The 17,062-nt window shown below is 51.2% G+C and overlaps 1 protein-coding gene across 5 annotated transcripts in view; it reads left to right on the top strand.

The window, feature by feature from the left end:
• The window catches only part of KAZN (kazrin, periplakin interacting protein), a 1,004,356-nt gene that overhangs the window by 926,873 nt on the left and 60,421 nt on the right, over positions 1 to 17,062 (top strand). For all 5 annotated transcript variants that reach the window (XM_081056296.1, XM_081056299.1, XM_081056298.1 and 2 more), the window contains one exon: positions 13,940 to 14,076. In XM_081056296.1, the coding sequence (XP_080912422.1) occupies positions 13,940 to 14,076 (137 nt within the window). The remainder of the gene's footprint in view (positions 1 to 13,939; positions 14,077 to 17,062) is intronic.

Raw genomic sequence — 17,062 nt, 5'->3', positions numbered from 1 at the left:
TTCCTCTTGTTCTTAACCTACCGGATGATGTTGTTTTAAAGCAACTTTTGTGGACACTGTGATCTCATTAGCTTTGTATGACTGAATTAAACTTAGTATTCTGGGGGATACTGTAGTGTCACCCCTATAAACCAGTCACATAAGCCTGCCTCTGGGGTGTGATGAACAGAGCTGAAACCAGCTGCTCCGAAAGCTAGTAAATTCTTTCCGCCCATGGAGGCGTGCAAGGTTTTACATATACTAACTGATTTGATTTTTCATAATTTCCAAGAATCCTATGCGGTCTTCAGGTTCCTCCCCTCTGATCCCCCTGTCTTGTCCCCAACCTGCTAACGCCCTTTTCTGGGCAATCCTTTGAGCTTTTTCTGAATAACAAATCAAGTCCGTCTGAGAAGCTTCTGTGTATACGTCTGCTCGCACATATAATTTCACAGTTACGAGAGTTTATCAGTCCTGAATGTATATTTAGTTAGTGACAGGCTTGACTAATCTTTCATCTAATTACACTCATTAACATTTAAATATATAATCATTAATATATCTGGGCATGGCGGCCTAAATATTTTATAGAGGTCTTAATTACAGTAGACTTCCAGTCTTGCCATAAAACTCATGCACCCCACCAATTAAAAACTGTGGTGTCAGGTGGCCCAGAACCTTGGCCGGGGTGACAGCGAGTACCTGCCATTTGCCAGAGGACAGTGGTGGCCGGAGTCTTTAGTTTCCTGGTGCACCACAGAATCAGGGGCCGACAATTGGAGAAGACGAGGAAATTCATTTCTGTGATTTCTCCCTGCCACACCTCTGTTAGCTGCAGACACTGTTCTCCTAGATGAGAAGAAAATCAAAGACACAATAACAAAAATGAAAAATAATAGTTATTACTGCTGAGGCTCTAGGGGGTTGATAAATAAAACACGCTTTTTCTTCCTCTGCCAAATTTGGAAGCAGTGGCAGAGGATCTCCCAGGATGCAGATGAATGAAGGTAGGAATGTGAGTTTCGTGGCTGCCAAAGCTGATCTGAGAATGTGACTCAAAGTCGTGGACACAGCTGCTGGTTAACACTTTCTGCTGCCAGAAGTAGATAGATTTATCCACCCAGACTGCACAGGTGGGCACCTGCAGCCCCCCAACAGTTGTCCCTTCATAGTAACAACTGTCTTCACATGCCCTGTATGGATTATAAAACTCATCTTCAGGCATATCTCGTCTATGAGGTTGGCAGGATTTGATTGTACCCATTCCGCAGAGGAGAACACTAAGTCTCTGAGAGGTCCTGGGGCTTCCTGAAGGTACACTGCTGGTGGGAGGTAGAGCAGGACCCAAATCCTAGACGTCCTACTGCAAGTCCCACCTGGACTGTGACCTGTGTTTTCCCAGAAGTGGTCCTGAGTCCGTGAGGTGACCCTGCAGGTCCCCCAGGAAGGCTTGGGGCCTGCAGGGAGTTAGAAAATCTCATGATGGTTCCACCCCTCCCCATGGCCAAGACCAGCATCCACCCTGGCCATGCAGCACCGGGCACTGCCCACCTGGATGAGATTAAGAGCAAGAGCCTGGAGCCAGAGCAGCTGGGCTGAATCCTGTCTCCCTCCACCGGTTACCAGCTGGGTCAGCCTAACCGATCTTTGCCTCAGTTTCTTAATTTGTAAACTAGGGATCGTGATGGTCACTACCTCACAGGATGGCTATGAGGGAAACCTTATAAGACCTAGAACAATACCTGACCCATAGAAAACACTCGGTGTAAAGTGCTGCTACTAATGTCGTCACCATCATCATCATCACGGGGCTTAGGGAAGCCCACACTGGTTTCATCATGTGAGCACTGTCTCTACACCTTCGTGGATGTCTTGCCTCTTCGCCCCACCCCAGCCGCACATGAAAGGTGCTGTCTTTGCCAGTGTAGGACAGAGCTGGGCTTTGAACCCGGGACCAACCCGAAATTCATGTTCCTCCTCCAGCCGCAGGAGTCCTGCAGGATTCACAGTGATGCAGCTACTCTCCTGGCCCATACCAGGAGCTGCCTGTCCTGGGGTGTCTGTCCCCTGGTGACAGGAGGGCCACCTGCCCCCTAAGATGATAAGAGCTAATATTTACCGAGCACTACCCCTGCACTAGACACCATTCTGAGTGTGTTAACACGTAAAATACCTGTCCCGTGAGGTGGGTGCTGTTTCTACAGTTTTTTATTAACGTGTAACATACAAACAGAAAAGTGCAGATCTCAAGTTTACAGCTTGGGACATTGTCACAAACTGAACACGCCTGTGTGACCCCCACCCACGTCAAGAAGTAGAACACCCTTAGCTTCCTGAAAGCTCTCCTATGTCTCCTTCCTGTCGCTGTCCCTTCCACGGACAGACTCTTCCTGAATTCTCACCACGTAGATTAATTTTGCCTTTTTCACATGCTATAAAGGGCGTCCTACAGTATTTACGCTTTGCGTCTGACTTCCTTGGCAGGCATTTCATCTGTGTGGTTCATCTATGCTGTGTGGGATTGTGATTCGCTCCTTCTCGTTAGATCCAGTCGTCCACCGTGTGAGGGGACTAGATGGGGGCAGCCCTTCTGCTGAGGGGCATCAGGTAGTTTCCAGTTTGGAGCTTTTACAGGTAGTGCTGCTGTGAACTTTTAGTGCAGGTCCTTTGGTGACTACCCCAGTGCGTGCTTGTGGGACATACGCTAAGGTCAGAACTATTTTTATCCCTCTTGTACAGATGCAGAAAAGTGGGATAATGTGACCTGCTTCAGGTCACAACTCTAGAATGTGGCAAAGTTGGGGTCTGAGCTCAGACAATCTCTCTCCAGGGTCCGCACTCTTGGTCTCTGCTCTCTCCACGGCCACTCTCCTTCTGAACTTGCCCTGGGTGGAGGCTGAGCATAGTCACCAGTTTGCCTCCTGCCTCTAACCTTGAACAGCCCTGCTGGCTGTGTTGAAGACCAGGCCCCCGATCACTGGGTGCTCAGGGCAGCTTCCTGAAGGTTCCAGAGGGCCTGATGGCCCATCTTGAGGGTATGACACCAAAACCTAGAGAGGATGTGTGAGTCCCCGTGGCCACACAGCACACCGGCTTGCGCCCTGATGCCCTGCCTCCATGTCCACTGGCCACTGCCTTCCAAACTCCTCCCCTCTTCTCGGGGCCAAGCCACGCCGCCATCTTGCCGGAGAATGACCTCATACACCAACATGAGCCTTTAAAAATAGTCCTCACCGTGTGGGGCCTGCCGCTGATGCTTCTTTTCCAGAAATCTCCACCCCACCCCCACCCCAGTCTGGGGAATGTCACTGTTTGGGCCCATCCCTGCCACTATTTTTAGTGGCAGTGTGGAGGAAGGAGGACTTTTCCTGTATTCGCCTTCAGTGGCTGGAAAACAAACACCACTCCCTCCCTAGCCAGCCCTCTCATTTCCCTCAGCAGGAAGTGGGGGCCTGGCTCCCTGGGTTTCCAGGTGAGCTCTGAGCAATTCCAGAGCCAAGGGATGGGCAGGCAGTGACACTGTGCCCCACCCCCAATCAGGACCCTGAACAAACAGCCTGAGAAGGGTCCCCACTGCTCCCCCTGCAGGTGTCTAATCACCCCTGGGGGCTGACCTCACCCCACCCATCTAGAGCTTTTCCGTTTGGGAGCCCCTGGACATCTGTGCTGGAGGCGGCCTCTCAAGGGGGCTAATAAAGGCCACGTGCCCTCTCCTCCCGTCACTCCCTGCCCAGGCTTCAAGAGGGCATTCCACGCAGTGGTCTTGCAGCCTCTACTCATACTCCCCTAACAGGGTGCCCATTCTCTCTCAAGGGACCATGTCCCTTCTGGGATAACTGAACATCTGACTGTTAGACCGTCGCTTAGGAGGTAAACCACGGCCAAGTAATCATCGTCAGGTAAAGAGCTTTTGCTCTTATTTAATGTTTGCCACAATAGAATGGGGTAGAAACTGTTATCCCCACTTTATACATGAGGGGAAAGGCACAGAGAGGTTAAGGAACTTACTTAAGGTCACACCGCTGATGAATGGTGGAGCGGGGCTTCGAGCCCAGGTCTCTGTTGGCAGAGCCTGGTCTCCAGTTGCGGCTGGGCCCAGCTCTCTCCCGTGTTGCCTCTTCTACAGGCATCTGCTTGGATCAGCATTCCAGTACCCATGTGAGGCTCACAGACATGGTCGGGTGTTAGGATTAATCGCCAATACTGAAACATAAGCGACATTTAAAAATTATGATAATCTAAGGTGTGGGGTCTCTCGAAAAGTGGAAAGATGTGGTATTGCAGACTCTCCAGGCGGGGCTTGTGTCGAGGTCCCTACCCGCCCCTACTCTCTTCCTGGTGGTCCCTGGTAGGGCCCTGTGGATGGTCACACAATCCACCCTGGGAATGGCGATCCTGTCTTGAGGCCCCAAGCTGAGAATCAGGGAGGGACAGCTTGAGATATTTGGAGATTATGAGCACAGCGACTTCCTCACCCTACACAAGCCTCCAAGTCATTTACCCCCCACTTTCTTCATCTGCATGTGCCATGCCTGATGCCAGCTCCCGGAAATACTGTCAGACAAGGCCCGGGCTTCTGGGCTGGTCTGGGAGGCTGGCAGGCCCTGAGCTGTCAGTCGGTTTCCGGGCCGCTGGTGCAGACAGCTGTGGGGCTTGACAGGGCTGGTGCTGAGCACCCACGTAGCAAGTACCGGCATGAGCTGTGGGCTTTGGAAACCCAGAAAGAAACGTCATTGAACTCTGATGAGGGGAGAAGGCCAGGAAGCCTTCTGCAGAAAGGCAGAGGTGCTTCAACGACCGTTCCCCTCAATAAACAAAGACTAGATAGTGTTACGTGGTGGCGAGTTCAAAGGAGAAAAGAGAGAAGGGAGTAAGTGAGGTGTCCAGGGAAGGCTTAGCTGAGAAAGTGACATTTGAGTAAAGACCTGGGGGGTTGGGGGCGTGGTCCACAGGGATAAGAGGTTGTTCCAGGCAGAGGAACAGCCTGTGCAGAGATGCTAAGGAAAAAGGGTATCTGCATGGACCAGGAGCCGCAGGGAGCCAGGTGGCAGCAGTGGGCTATGGGCAGGGGGGGGGTGTTGGGGAGAAGGTCAGAGAGGTATGGGTAACGGGGATGACGGATCACATGACTCTTATGGATTCTTGTAAGGACTTCGTGCTCCGGGAAGTGACATAGTCTAACTTGCATTTTAAGGGGACTGCCCCTGCTGAGTTGACATAGAAAAAGTATCTGGGGTCCATCCCCAGCCCCGAGCACCTTAAAATTCTACTGGTGCCTTGGGTCAGCGGAAGCTTTGAACCACGTGAGTCTCCTAGTGTCCTGCTTCCGACGTGGCAGGAGCAACGTGAAATGGCTGTGGACATAGTTCACAGAGCCCGAGGCAGTTTGGCAAGAACTGCAGCCATTTTGCAATCAGCTCTGAGAGCAGCAGGGCCAACGCTCGGGATCCTGGCAGGTGTGTGTCAAGGGGTGGAATTAGCCTGTCTTGTCCTACCCAGGGAGGCCAGGAGGAAACGGGCAAAGGAGAGCAGAACTGTCTCTGCCCCCAGGACACGGGAAATACTGAACGCTGCTCAGTGATGGCCATGGAGCAGGTCCCCTCTGCTGCCCAGGCCTTTGTCCACCTCGTTCAGTCATTCAAGAGTCAGTCGGTCAGGATTTACTGAGCACTTACTACGTAGCAGGCACTGGTCTAGACACAGTAGTGAGCAAGGCACAGCAGGTCCCTGTCCCCAGGGAGCTTATGTTGCTAGCTGGGGGTAGACATAAAAGTATGTAAGTAAACCCAGTGATCCTTCATTTACCTTTGAGCCACATAAGGCTCGCCAAACCATTCTCAAATATGCCAATTCTGATCAGTCAGTGACAGCATCTGCCTTTCCATCTGAGGCAGAGCTGGCAAATCGGTGTCTTCCTCCTGTGCCATGGCAGACATTCCCAGGCAACCCAGGCTCCTCTAGACCCTGGTTCATTAGTCATATCTGCATGGCCACGGGCCTGGAAAAGTAGAACCTGTATTCCCGATATTTGCCTTTCCCACCCCATGCAGGAGGTAGGAAAGGTCATGCTGCCTAACTTTCTAGGCAGCTCATGGAGAGAGGAGCTGAGGGGATTTCGGGGAGATCATGGGCCTGAATGTCAAAGTGCTGGAAATAGCCAGTTCTGCCATTCATCGGGATGTAAGACGGTCAAGCCACTTCACCTGGAAGTGACAAGAAATAGGGAATTTCCATTTGGGAGGAGGAGAGCTGGCCAGGTCAGACCCCGGACCACCTAGCCATGTCCGTGTGTGACCAGGCCTGGCTCTGCAGGGACGGTTTTCTCAGCTGCCACTTGTGGCTGCCACTTGTCCAGGTGCTTGGCTGGCTTTTCTTGGTTACCTGAGTGCCCCCTGATGGGGCAAGATAAGAGACTGCTTATTAACCTTTATAAAGTAGGTTGAACTCTAACCTGTTCTGGACTCACCTTGGTTAGCTTCCAAACAGGAAAAAAACAAACCAGTGTATGCCCGTCCCATAAGTATGTGGGTGTTTGACTTGCTTCCCTGCTCTGTGCCTTCCTTCTCCCTGCCCTGGGCCACTTCTCTGGGCCCTTTTCTCAGATTCCAGTCTGTCGGTGATAGCAGTCTGTGTTTTCTGCAGCCTCTTGGGGTCTGAGCTCAGGCCTGGGAGCCCTGGGGAGTTGGAAGACAGGAAGAAATGATAACATTTAATAAGCACCTACTGTATTCAGGTGTTGGGTAATGTCACGTAGAGCCTTAACTGCTGGAGAAACTTGCTCAGAAAAATTACATGTGGTATCTAAGGGCACCCCGCTGGTAATGGGCAAATGCTGGACTGGAATCCAAAGCTTCGTGCATCTGAAACTGTCTTGCCGAGGCTCTCTTCTCCCTAAATACTCAAGGTCAGCATCTGATAGTTCACTCGGGATATGGCAGTCTTTTCTGTATAGGGCAGAAATGATTATATTTTAAATCCCCATTCTACAGATGAGGAAAGTGAGGCTTAATTAAACTTCCATAGGTCGACTCCTAAGCCAATGCTTTTAACCCAACTTATTGGCCTAAGAGTTAGGAAACCTGGGATGACTCACTATATGATACTGGATATTCTTTTTCCCTCTCTGGGCCTCAGTTTCCCCATCTGTAAAGGGAAATTGAGCTAGAAGAACATTTGAGTAGGTTTTTATTCAGAGTCCTTTGGCTCCTACCTGCCCACCCCTCCTTTCCCGGAATCTGTAGACGCTCAAGGCTCGACAGGTAAGGAATGTTGACTGGAAAAGAGAAGGGCAGCCCTCTGCTGGCAGGGACAGGGATCATCATACACTGGCTGAGGTCCGCCCCTCCCCACCTCTGAGTCCAGCTTTGTCCACGAGGCTGGAAATTTTTACAGGGGCTCTTAGCCTTGCACCATCCAGAACCGGGCTCACAGTCTTCTGAGCTCAGACTGAGGCATGAGATTGTGCTGGGGCTGGCTGAGGACCCTGGAAGCAAGAGGGGGTAGCTGGTGAAAGATTCCTTAAGAGCTACTGACTTTCGCTTGCACACGTGCACACACACACACACACGCCTCCTTCCAGCAGCCAGGAAGTGTGCACAAGAAAGCCTAACCACCTTTAATGGAAGCCTCGTAAAGCCCCTTGGGACTGTATAGCCACTGCAGGAACAGCCTCTCGTGGTGGAGGTGACTGGATCACCCACTGGTTTTGTGCATGCAGGCCAGTTCTACTGTCACAACACTGTGCTTTCACGGGGTTGGTGAAGGAGTAGGAGGGGTTCAAGGTCAGAGTCAGGGATGGAAGTCCGGGGCCTACTACTTGAGCCATGTGCATCTTGGGGAGTAATTTAACCCTTTGAGCCTCGGTTTCCTCTTCCACAGGACAGGTGCAGCCCTATCCCCAGCACAAGGTCCCAAGCGCAGTTGAGGCTGACCAGGCTGTGTGGGGTTGGTGGGGGTTGGTGATTTTGGAGGCACAGAGCGGAGGGATCGCAGGGGGGGTGCATGCTGGGGCCAGGTAAGTGCTGCCACCCACTACTTGGCCAGGTTCCTCAATCTCCCTAGGTGCCCATTTCCTCCTCTGTAACGTGGAATGACTTCATAAGGTGGTTATAAGAATGAAGTGACAAAAACCTGTGAGGGGTTTGGTTCAGTGCCTGGCACGTGGGAATCGTTTTACTGTCTAGGAAATTCAGGACTGGGGACATAAGTGACTTGCTCAGGGTCTCAGAGCAGGGACAGAACCCAGATCCTCTGACCGCAGACCAATGCCCATCCTGCCTCATCACGTGGTGTTGGGCACAGCCGTGGACATATTCGTGGTGGAGAGTGGTGGAGATGAAGTCTCCTAGGACCTCAGAAGCCAAAGGAAGCTCGCAGAGTCTATTCATCCTGGGGGGGAACGGGGTGCAGAGAAGGGAAAGCTGAGAGCCTGGCCCCCCCATCCCCAGCAAGTTTGTCACTTCATGCACTGCCTGCAGGGTAAGGAGACCCCCCTGGTGCTCAGAAGCTGTGAAATCCCTACTCCAGGCTCCCAGCCCCCAGCAGCTCAAAAGCTGAGCATTAACCTGTCCTATTCCTTTCACATGTTGGCTGAGCCTTGGAGATGAGGGTCTGCTTTGCCCGAGGAGGGAGTAGAAGGGCCACTGCACAGACCTGTTTTCTCTCTCTGGTCCCCACCCGCCAACAGTCCCATTTGCAGAAGTTAAACGGGCTGGCCTTGCTCCACACTGCTCCACATCTGGGTCAGGCATCTGCTGCAAAAAGGCCCACCTCAGAAACTTGAGAAAAGTGCCATCCCCAGAGAAGCGCCATCGTTGTGGGGCGGCAGCTGGGCCCCCGGTTCCACCCTCTAGCTCATGCATGCACCCGGCCTCCTCGGAGTTAGAATAATAAGTCCTTCCCCACACACCCTCCCTCCCACCTCAAGTTTCCACATTCCTGGAACCTGCTGGTCTCCTTCCGTAACTCTGCAGGGCCCCCCAAGCGTGACATCACCCGTCGCTGTGGCACTGGTTCTGCTGGCCTGGTTGCTGGAATGGGACACGCCTGGGCAAGGCCGATGGCTGGGAAGGTGAACGGAGCGCTGGGAGCGTCAGGCCCAGGCAGAGAGGAGTGGTCATGCCTCGCAGACCTCAAAGTGTCAGGAATGTTTGGAGAACGTCAGAACGGTTTTGAAGGAGACATAAAAGCAGACCTATGACGAAGGAAGGTCGGAAGCATTCCATTGTGTGATGTTCATAGCTGTGTGTATGTAGCTTACATTGTTTCTTGGGGGTCTGTCCTGCTAACCTCGTTGTTTTCTTAAACAGGTGCAATACCATCACCCCCTTCAGGGACCTTCCCCCCACCCCCGTCTGAGGGATGCTCTGCTGTGTTCAGGCTCGATGGGGACACACACCCACTTGCCCACCTCCGCCAGGGCAGGAGTCCCCACCTGCTCCCAGGTCCTGCTCCTTCATGGGAAATATCTTGAGTGTGTTGTGCACGTGTGGCTTCTGGAACGCGGCATCTCGGTTCACATCATGGTTCCAAAGGCACCTTCTCTTTGTTTTTAAGGAGTCTTCACTTGACATTCATTCCCAGAAATTCCGCTTTTGTGTTGTCTCGTCCTCAGCCTGGCAGGGTCCAGAGCAGGGACCACCCCCAGGGAAGAAACCATGAAATATAAAGGCTCCTGTCATGGGGGGTGATGGCACTTCTCACAGCCCACCTTATGTGTCAGTTAGGGATGCATTGGGCTGCACGTAATGGCAAATCCCACAAACCATGGGGTTTATTTTCCTCCTGTTATCGGGCATGCTGGCCTGGGTGGTGCCATCAGCAGTCTAGGCTCCTTCTGTCTGTCTTTCTGCTCCCCATTTTCAGCTTGTGTCTTCATCCTCATGCTTGCAAGATAGCTGCTGTACCTCAGGATGTCACATCCATGTCCCCAGCAGGAAGAAAATGGAAGGACAAAAAGGCGAGCGTTACTGCCAGCGTACCGTGACCTTTTTCTATACAGAAAACAGCGGATTTCCAGGAGACTCTTGTGTACACCTTTGTGGCCAGAACTATGACACATGCCGACTCTAGCTGCAAAGGAGCTTGGGAAGCTGAGTGTTATAACTGGGCATAAGCAAAATTGAGGTTCTCTTGGTAAGGAGGAGGGTAGATGGAGAGTAGTATCACCCGTGTGTGTAGCTTTGTCTCCTCAAACATATCGTCCACCACTCAAAAGGTAGGGACCGATGTCTTGCTCGTCGCTGCTCCCCTCACAGCAGTAGGCATGGAGCCTGGCACACGGGGGGTGCTTAATTGAAAACTGCGGGGAGCTCTCACTCTCCTCTTAGGGAGGAGCTACTAGTCTGAAGGCAGAGGTCCAGCCCTTGCTCTCAGGGAGTCGCCAGTCAGATGGGGGAGACACAGCTCCCTGCCCCTCCACTGATGACAGAACAGTGGCACGCAGCTTCTCCAGTGCGTGCACGGATGGTGCAGGGATGGACCAGCAAAGAGATCCGTGAAGGCCAGCAGGAGGCAACGTCACCCCCTCCAAGGCCATTTGGCAAAAGTGAAGAAAGGCTCAGCAGTGCGGGGGTCGGGTGTGGGGGGACTTTGCGGCCTCTTGCCGGCCTCCACGGATCTCCTCGTTGAGCTCCAGTTGCCAAGAGCAAAGTCTGGAGTTTGGTTCTCGTCCAGGTGGGGCTGAAGGAGGTAGATCAGAGCCCAAGGGGGTTTAATTTCTAACCAAAGGGCAGAGGCGTGACCACACCCGCAGCGGCTGAAGGGCAGATACATGAGTCCCCAGGGGAGTCCATGAGAGCAGAGCAGTAGCAGCTTCCGTCCACTGGGGCAGAGGACCCGCGGAGTCTCCCCTGGTTGGGGAGTCACCTCGGTGGTCACCTCGGTTGGGTCAGCGGCCTCCTGAGGAGCCACTGCCCCAGACAGCACTTCCCTCTCGCTCCCGTGCCCCATCAACTTGGAACCTCCCTGAGTCTGAGAGTCTGGTGCCAGCTTTGCCATTTACTGGCTGTGTGCCCTTAGTTTCCTTTCTGTAAAATGGGATGATAAGAACACCCACCCACCCTCCCACCTACCTCTGTCACAGGGAGCACAGCCAGGTGAAAAGAGAAAGGGCAGATGGAAATTTCTGATTCCTCAGCGACAGCTGGGCCCCAGCTATTCTGTAAGATTCCTTCTAACCAGGTTATATCTTTAGATGTTGGGTTTTCGTAAAATGACATTCACTAGTACCATGGCCACATGATGTTAGGGTGCAGGGCACAAAAGTAGCCCAGCTCTGCCCCTGTTCCCCTCCCACCCCCACCTTGGAGCCTGGCAGGGCCTGACAGGAGAGAGAAGCCAATGAGTCCTTTCTCCCTGGGCTCTGCTGTCCTGGCCCTTTAAGGTTCCAGCCCAGCAGGCCTGGAATTCCAGCACGGTGACCTAAGTTGCTGCTCCTCCAAGCTGGCCATAAAGAGGACAAGTCCAGCTGTGGGAGCCAGGAAGTTCAAAGCTGGAGTTTAAAGAGCCGCCCAAGACCCAGGGACCCCACTGCATGGGTCTCCCCATGGCTCCTTGCACGTGACGACATAGCCCCGACTGACGTGCCTCCACCCTGTTCTACCTGGGGCAGGAGGGAGAGTGAATGAGCCCCCCTCCACCCACATCCTCCAGGGCCAGAAAGATATCAGCTTATGTTGGGCACTGGGCCAGGAGCCCGGGGTCCTTGGTTCTTACGCCATACTTTTTCATATTGAAGTTCGACGTCCAGGACAAGTTAGGGTGGCACAGCCATTGCCTGTCCCATGTCACTGCCCTCTGGGACCCTCCAGTTTTGGAGGTCTTCACTGTAGAGACAGCACAATGTAGGGTCAACTGTGTGGGCTTTGGGGTCAGATGTGGCTGTGTGACTTTGAGCAAATGACTTACCCACTCTGTGCCTTCTCAAGCTGGAAGCTTCTAGAACCAAGAGAGTTGCTTTGCCCCCTTCCCCTCCACCTCCATAATCTCTCTTCAGTGTTCTCTCTGGGGAGGGGATGGAGTTCTGGGGGCTCTGGAAAAGCCATGAAGCCCACCCTGCGGCTGGAGCCTGCCCTGCACACACTCAGCCTTGTCCAGTTCACTCCGATCGCTAAAGAGCCAGAGCTCTGAGAAGAGTCGGGAGGGAAGAAAAGTCACACTGCCTTGCCAGGAGGCTGCTTAGAGCATGTGGCACCGTGTGTGTGTGTGTTTGTGTGTAACAGCTTGATTGAGGTATAATTCACATACTGTACAGTTCACCCATTCACTGTGTATATTTCCACGGTTTTTATTATGTTCACAGAGTTGTACATCCATCACCACAATCAATATTAGAACATTTTCATCACTTCTTGAAAAGAAACCCCATGCCCTTTAGCTGCGACCTCCATGTCCCCAGTCCCCACCCCTCCTACCACCCCCAGCCCTAAGCAACCACTAATCTACTTCCCATCTTCGTAGATTTCCCTATTCTGGGTATATCATAGAAATGGAGTCACACAATGTGTGGCCTTTTGTGACTGTCTTCTTTCACTTAGCATAATATCCTCAAGGTTCATCCATATTGTAGCATGAATTACTTCTTTTTATTATCAAATAATATTCCGTTACATGGCTATCCTACATTTTTTTAATTTATTCCTCAGTTGGTGCGCACGTAGTTGTTTCACCTTTTAGCTACTGTGTTTCACGCTGCTATACACATTTGTCTGTAAGTTTTTGTGTGGACATGCGTTTTTATTTGGGTACATGCCTAGGAGTGGAATTGCTGAACCATAGACAGGCTAACCGTGTTTAATCACTTGAGGAACAGGAACTGTCAGGCTGCTTTCCACAGCGGCTGCACCATTTTCCATTCCCACCAGAACTGTATAAAGGTTCCAATTTCTCCACATCCATGCCAACACTTGTTATTGTCATCTTTTCTATTTTAGCCATTGTAGTGAGTGAGAAGCAGTATCTCACTGCGGTTTTGATTTGCATTTCCCTGATAACTAGTTTCATGAAGCATCTTTTCATGTACTTACTGGACTTTTCTTAGAGAAGTATCTATCCAGATCCTTTACCCATTTTTTAAGTTGTGTTATTATTAAGCTGTAAGAGTTCTTTATATTATCTAGATAAAAATCCTTTATCAAATACCTGATTTGCAAATATTTTCTCTTATTCCTAGTTTGTCTTTTTACTTTTTTTTTTTAATTGGGGAATATTGGGCAACAGTGTGTTTCTCCAGGGCCCATCAGCTCCAAGTCGTTGTCCTTCAATCCAGTTGTGGAGGGTGCAGCTCAGCTCCAAGTCCAGTCGCCGTTTTCAATCTTAGTTGCAGGGGGCGCAGCCCACCATCCCATGTGGGAATTGAACCAGCAGCCTTGTTGTTGAGAGTTCACGCTCTAACCAGCTGAGCTATCCGGCCGCCCTGTCTTTTTACTTTCTCGATGGTATCCTTTGAAGCACAAAAGTTTTTCATTGTATTGTTCAATTTATCTATTTTTTTCCTTCTGTAACTTTTGGTATCATGCTGCATGTTTTTAATCAAATATTTTTCTCTGTGGAGGAAATGGGGCAGATGATGAACTGTTAGGCTGGGCTGGGGGGTTCTTCTGGGCCCTGGGGGGGTCATTTCATCAGGAAATCAGCTTCTTGGGCGATGGGGGTCACAGGCTCACCAGGCCTCCAGCTCCTTCACCCTGGAAACCTGGCCAGTTCAGGGTGCGGATAGACATTTAACCAAGGACTTGTTCTCCTGGTTGGATCAGTTAAATCTGAGATGTGAAAATAGGAACTCTACAGACAGGTGGGCCTGGGTGTGAAGCCTGGGAATGCCACTGAGTGACATGGGAGTTTGGGACACAAATGTCTTCTTTCTGAACCCTATTTCCTCATCTGTTAAAAAGGGGATAGAAATAGGGGCTGAGACAGGCAGCTAGAATCTCAGGAAGTAACTTGCTCTTCTGTCCCCCAGCCATGAAAGCTGACCGGAAGCGCCTGAAGGGTGAGAAGACGGACCTGGTGAGCCAGATGCAGCAGCTGTACGCCACGCTGGAGAGCCGCGAGGAGCAGCTCCGTGACTTCATCCGCAACTACGAGCAGCACCGCAAGGTCAGGGCTCCCACCCTCCTTTCCCCTCCCCTCCCCTCCCCTCCACAGACATCAGCTCTCTTCTCGGCCCCCTGCCCACACAGCGTCTGGCCTCTCGAGTCCCAGAACACAGACTCACTGCTCTTGTCACCTTGTGCTCATTTCGGCGGGGGGGGCCTCCAGTGTGTTTGACCCATCGGGGGCTCCAGGGCTCCTGGGCAAACAGGCCTGGACAGGATGGCCCAGTCGGTGACAGCTGGTTGGGGTTCAGATCCTGCCTTCCCGTGTGTGTGTGTGTGTGTGTGTCTCCTTGGACGTCTCAGCTTCTCAGAGCCTCAGTTTCCTCATCAGCTAAAAGGTGATCGTGGTGCAGACCTGGCAGAGCTGTGATGAGGACGATGTGAGGTGATGACTGCAGAGCACTGAGCATGGCGCCTAGTGCATAGTAAGCGCTCAGTAAGTGTTAGCTGTGCATCTTATTAACAATGCCATCATCAACGTGAAGAGCGAGCTGCGGAGCACTGGGGGGAAAGCAGGAAATTCTCCTTGCAGGGAGAGGATCTTGGAAGGCTTCACAGGGGAGGTGACATATGCGTTGGGCTCTGTGGGATGAGTAGGACTTTACAGTCAGATGACTGAGGAATTTGGTTCAGCAAATACCTGTGTCTGGTATATGTGGTGTGGACATGCCAAAGTGGGCACCAAAACTTAAAGAAAAAAAGGGTCCCCCCAGCCAAGCAGGCCTTAGTGAGCCACTGCATCTGCAGGGAGAGAGTTATAACCTTCTGGTGTGCAGGGCCAAAAAACTGGGGTAAACTGCTCTTCAAGTACATGACACCATATGACAAGGACTGTTGACCAAGTTAGCATGTACACCGGGGAGAAAATGGAAGCACGGGGTTTGGTTCATTCAGCTTTGTTGGCCATGGAAGGTTGGTAAGTTCTTTGAACAGGAAGCGGTGGCAGGCCAGTTACATGAGTGCATTTGTGTGTTGCCTGTGAATTGAGAAGCCAGAGTCAGAGACAGGATTTGGATTTAAAATCCTGGATTTAAAAACTTCGTCCCCACAGCCCACTTTGGTCTTCACCAATGACCCTCCCTTCCACCTCCCAAGCGCACAGATCTCTTTCTCTCCATGATGGAAACAACCCCAGGAGAGCTCCCGAGGCCAGGCCACCCACACTCTCTGACTGTGGTGTGGAGCTTTCAGCTGCCCTGAGTATCGGCCCGAGCAGCAGGGCCCTGGCTTCTGCTGCCTGCATCCTTCACAGTAGGGGACCTGGGGCCCTCCCTGGCCTGTCACTTGCAGACGGGGTGTGGCCAAAAGTAGAAAATCTGTGGAAGCAGAGAAGAGAAAAGAAAACCCTATTTTCTTGGCCCTCTCCCAGGTCTCGGACTTCTCACTGGGTCCTCACCTGGTGGAAGGGGTGAGGGAGCTCTCTGGGTCTCTTTTACATAAGGGCACTAATCCCATCAGGAGGGCTCCACCCACATGACCTAATCACCTCCCAGAAGTCCCACCTCCAAATACCGTCACTTTGGGCAGTAAGATTTCAACCTATGAATTTTAGCTGGACACAAACATTCAGACTACAGTCATGTGCCACATAACAACATTTCAGACAACGGACCGCATATTTGACAGTGGTCCCATGCATAGGATTATAAGCTGAAAAATCCCTGTTGCCTAGTGACGTGGCCCATGACTTCAAAGGATTTGCCAAGGGTGAGGACGTTGCAGAAGTCACCAGGACCATGGCTTAGATGGCAAACAACTTGAACCAGGGAATGCATGGGAATGACATTGGGGACCTCCTAAGATGGGGTTCCTGAGAAATGGACTTGTGAGGAGGTGTTGGAACTGGACTAAGTAGCTGAAGAAGAGGCAAGAGACAAGGAAACTGCAGGAGAAAAAGAAGAACCCCCAAGAAAATTCACCGTGACAAGTTTGGCAGAAGCTTCTGCAGACCTCAACAAGCTTCTTAAAAAGAGTGAAACCATGGACCCAACACCAAAAGGTTTTCATTAATACAGGAATGTCTGTGGTGCATTATCTGCTTACCAGCAAATCTGTGCTGAAAAAAGGAAAGAAACCAAGCAAACCGCCAAGGACGTATTTCTGAAAAACAGGGACACCTCCTCAAGAAGAGGCTCAGGCAGGTCCTCAGGAAGTATTCCAGAAGGCACTGTCATCATAGGGAATGACAGTTCCGTGCGTGTTATTGTCCCTGAAGACCTTCCAGTGGGACAGGACAGTGGTATTGATGACCCTGAGTGGAGGCATCAGCCAACCTGTGTGTTTGTGTTGTCGTTTTTAGCAAAAAAGTTAAAAAGTAAAACAAGTAATAAAAAAAATTAAAATTAAAAAATGCATAAAAGCTTATAGAATAAGGATATAAAGAAAAATATCTTTGTACATCTGTATAGTGTGTTCACATTTTAAGCTGCTATTACAAAACAGCCAACAGTTTTTTTTAAAAAATGAAAAGTTTATACAGTAAAGTTAAAAAGTTAGTATAAGTGAAGGTTAATTTGTCACCAGAGAAAGAAAAAATTTTTTTTAATAAATTTAGTGTAGCCTAAGTGTGCAGAGTTTCTAAAGCCTTCCGTGGTGTACAATGATGTCCGAGGCCGTCACGGTCACTCCCCACTCACTCACTGACCACCCTCCCCCCGGAGGCACTTCCAGTCCTGCAGGCTCCGTTCATCCTGAGTGCCTTACACAGGCGAACCATTTTCTGTCTTTTGTACTGTACCTTTTCTATGCTTAGACATGTTTAGATACACAAATACTTACCACTGTGTTACAGTCGCCTGCAGTATTCAGTACAGTGACACGCTGTACAGGTTTGTAGCCTAGGTGTGCAGTGGGCTGGGCCACCCAGCCTAGGTGTGCAGTGGGCTGGGCCATCCAGCAGGTGTGCAGTAGGCTCGACCATCTAGGTTGTGTAAGTACACTCTGCGATGCTTACACAACAAAATCACCTAACAATGCAGTTCCCAGAA

This window comes from Rhinolophus hipposideros (assembly GCF_964194185.1).
Source record: "Rhinolophus hipposideros genome assembly, chromosome: 8".
Taxonomy (NCBI): Eukaryota; Metazoa; Chordata; class Mammalia; order Chiroptera; family Rhinolophidae; genus Rhinolophus; species Rhinolophus hipposideros.
The sequence above is the reverse complement of the archived record's forward strand: the minus strand, read 5'-3'. Positions and strand labels throughout refer to the sequence as shown.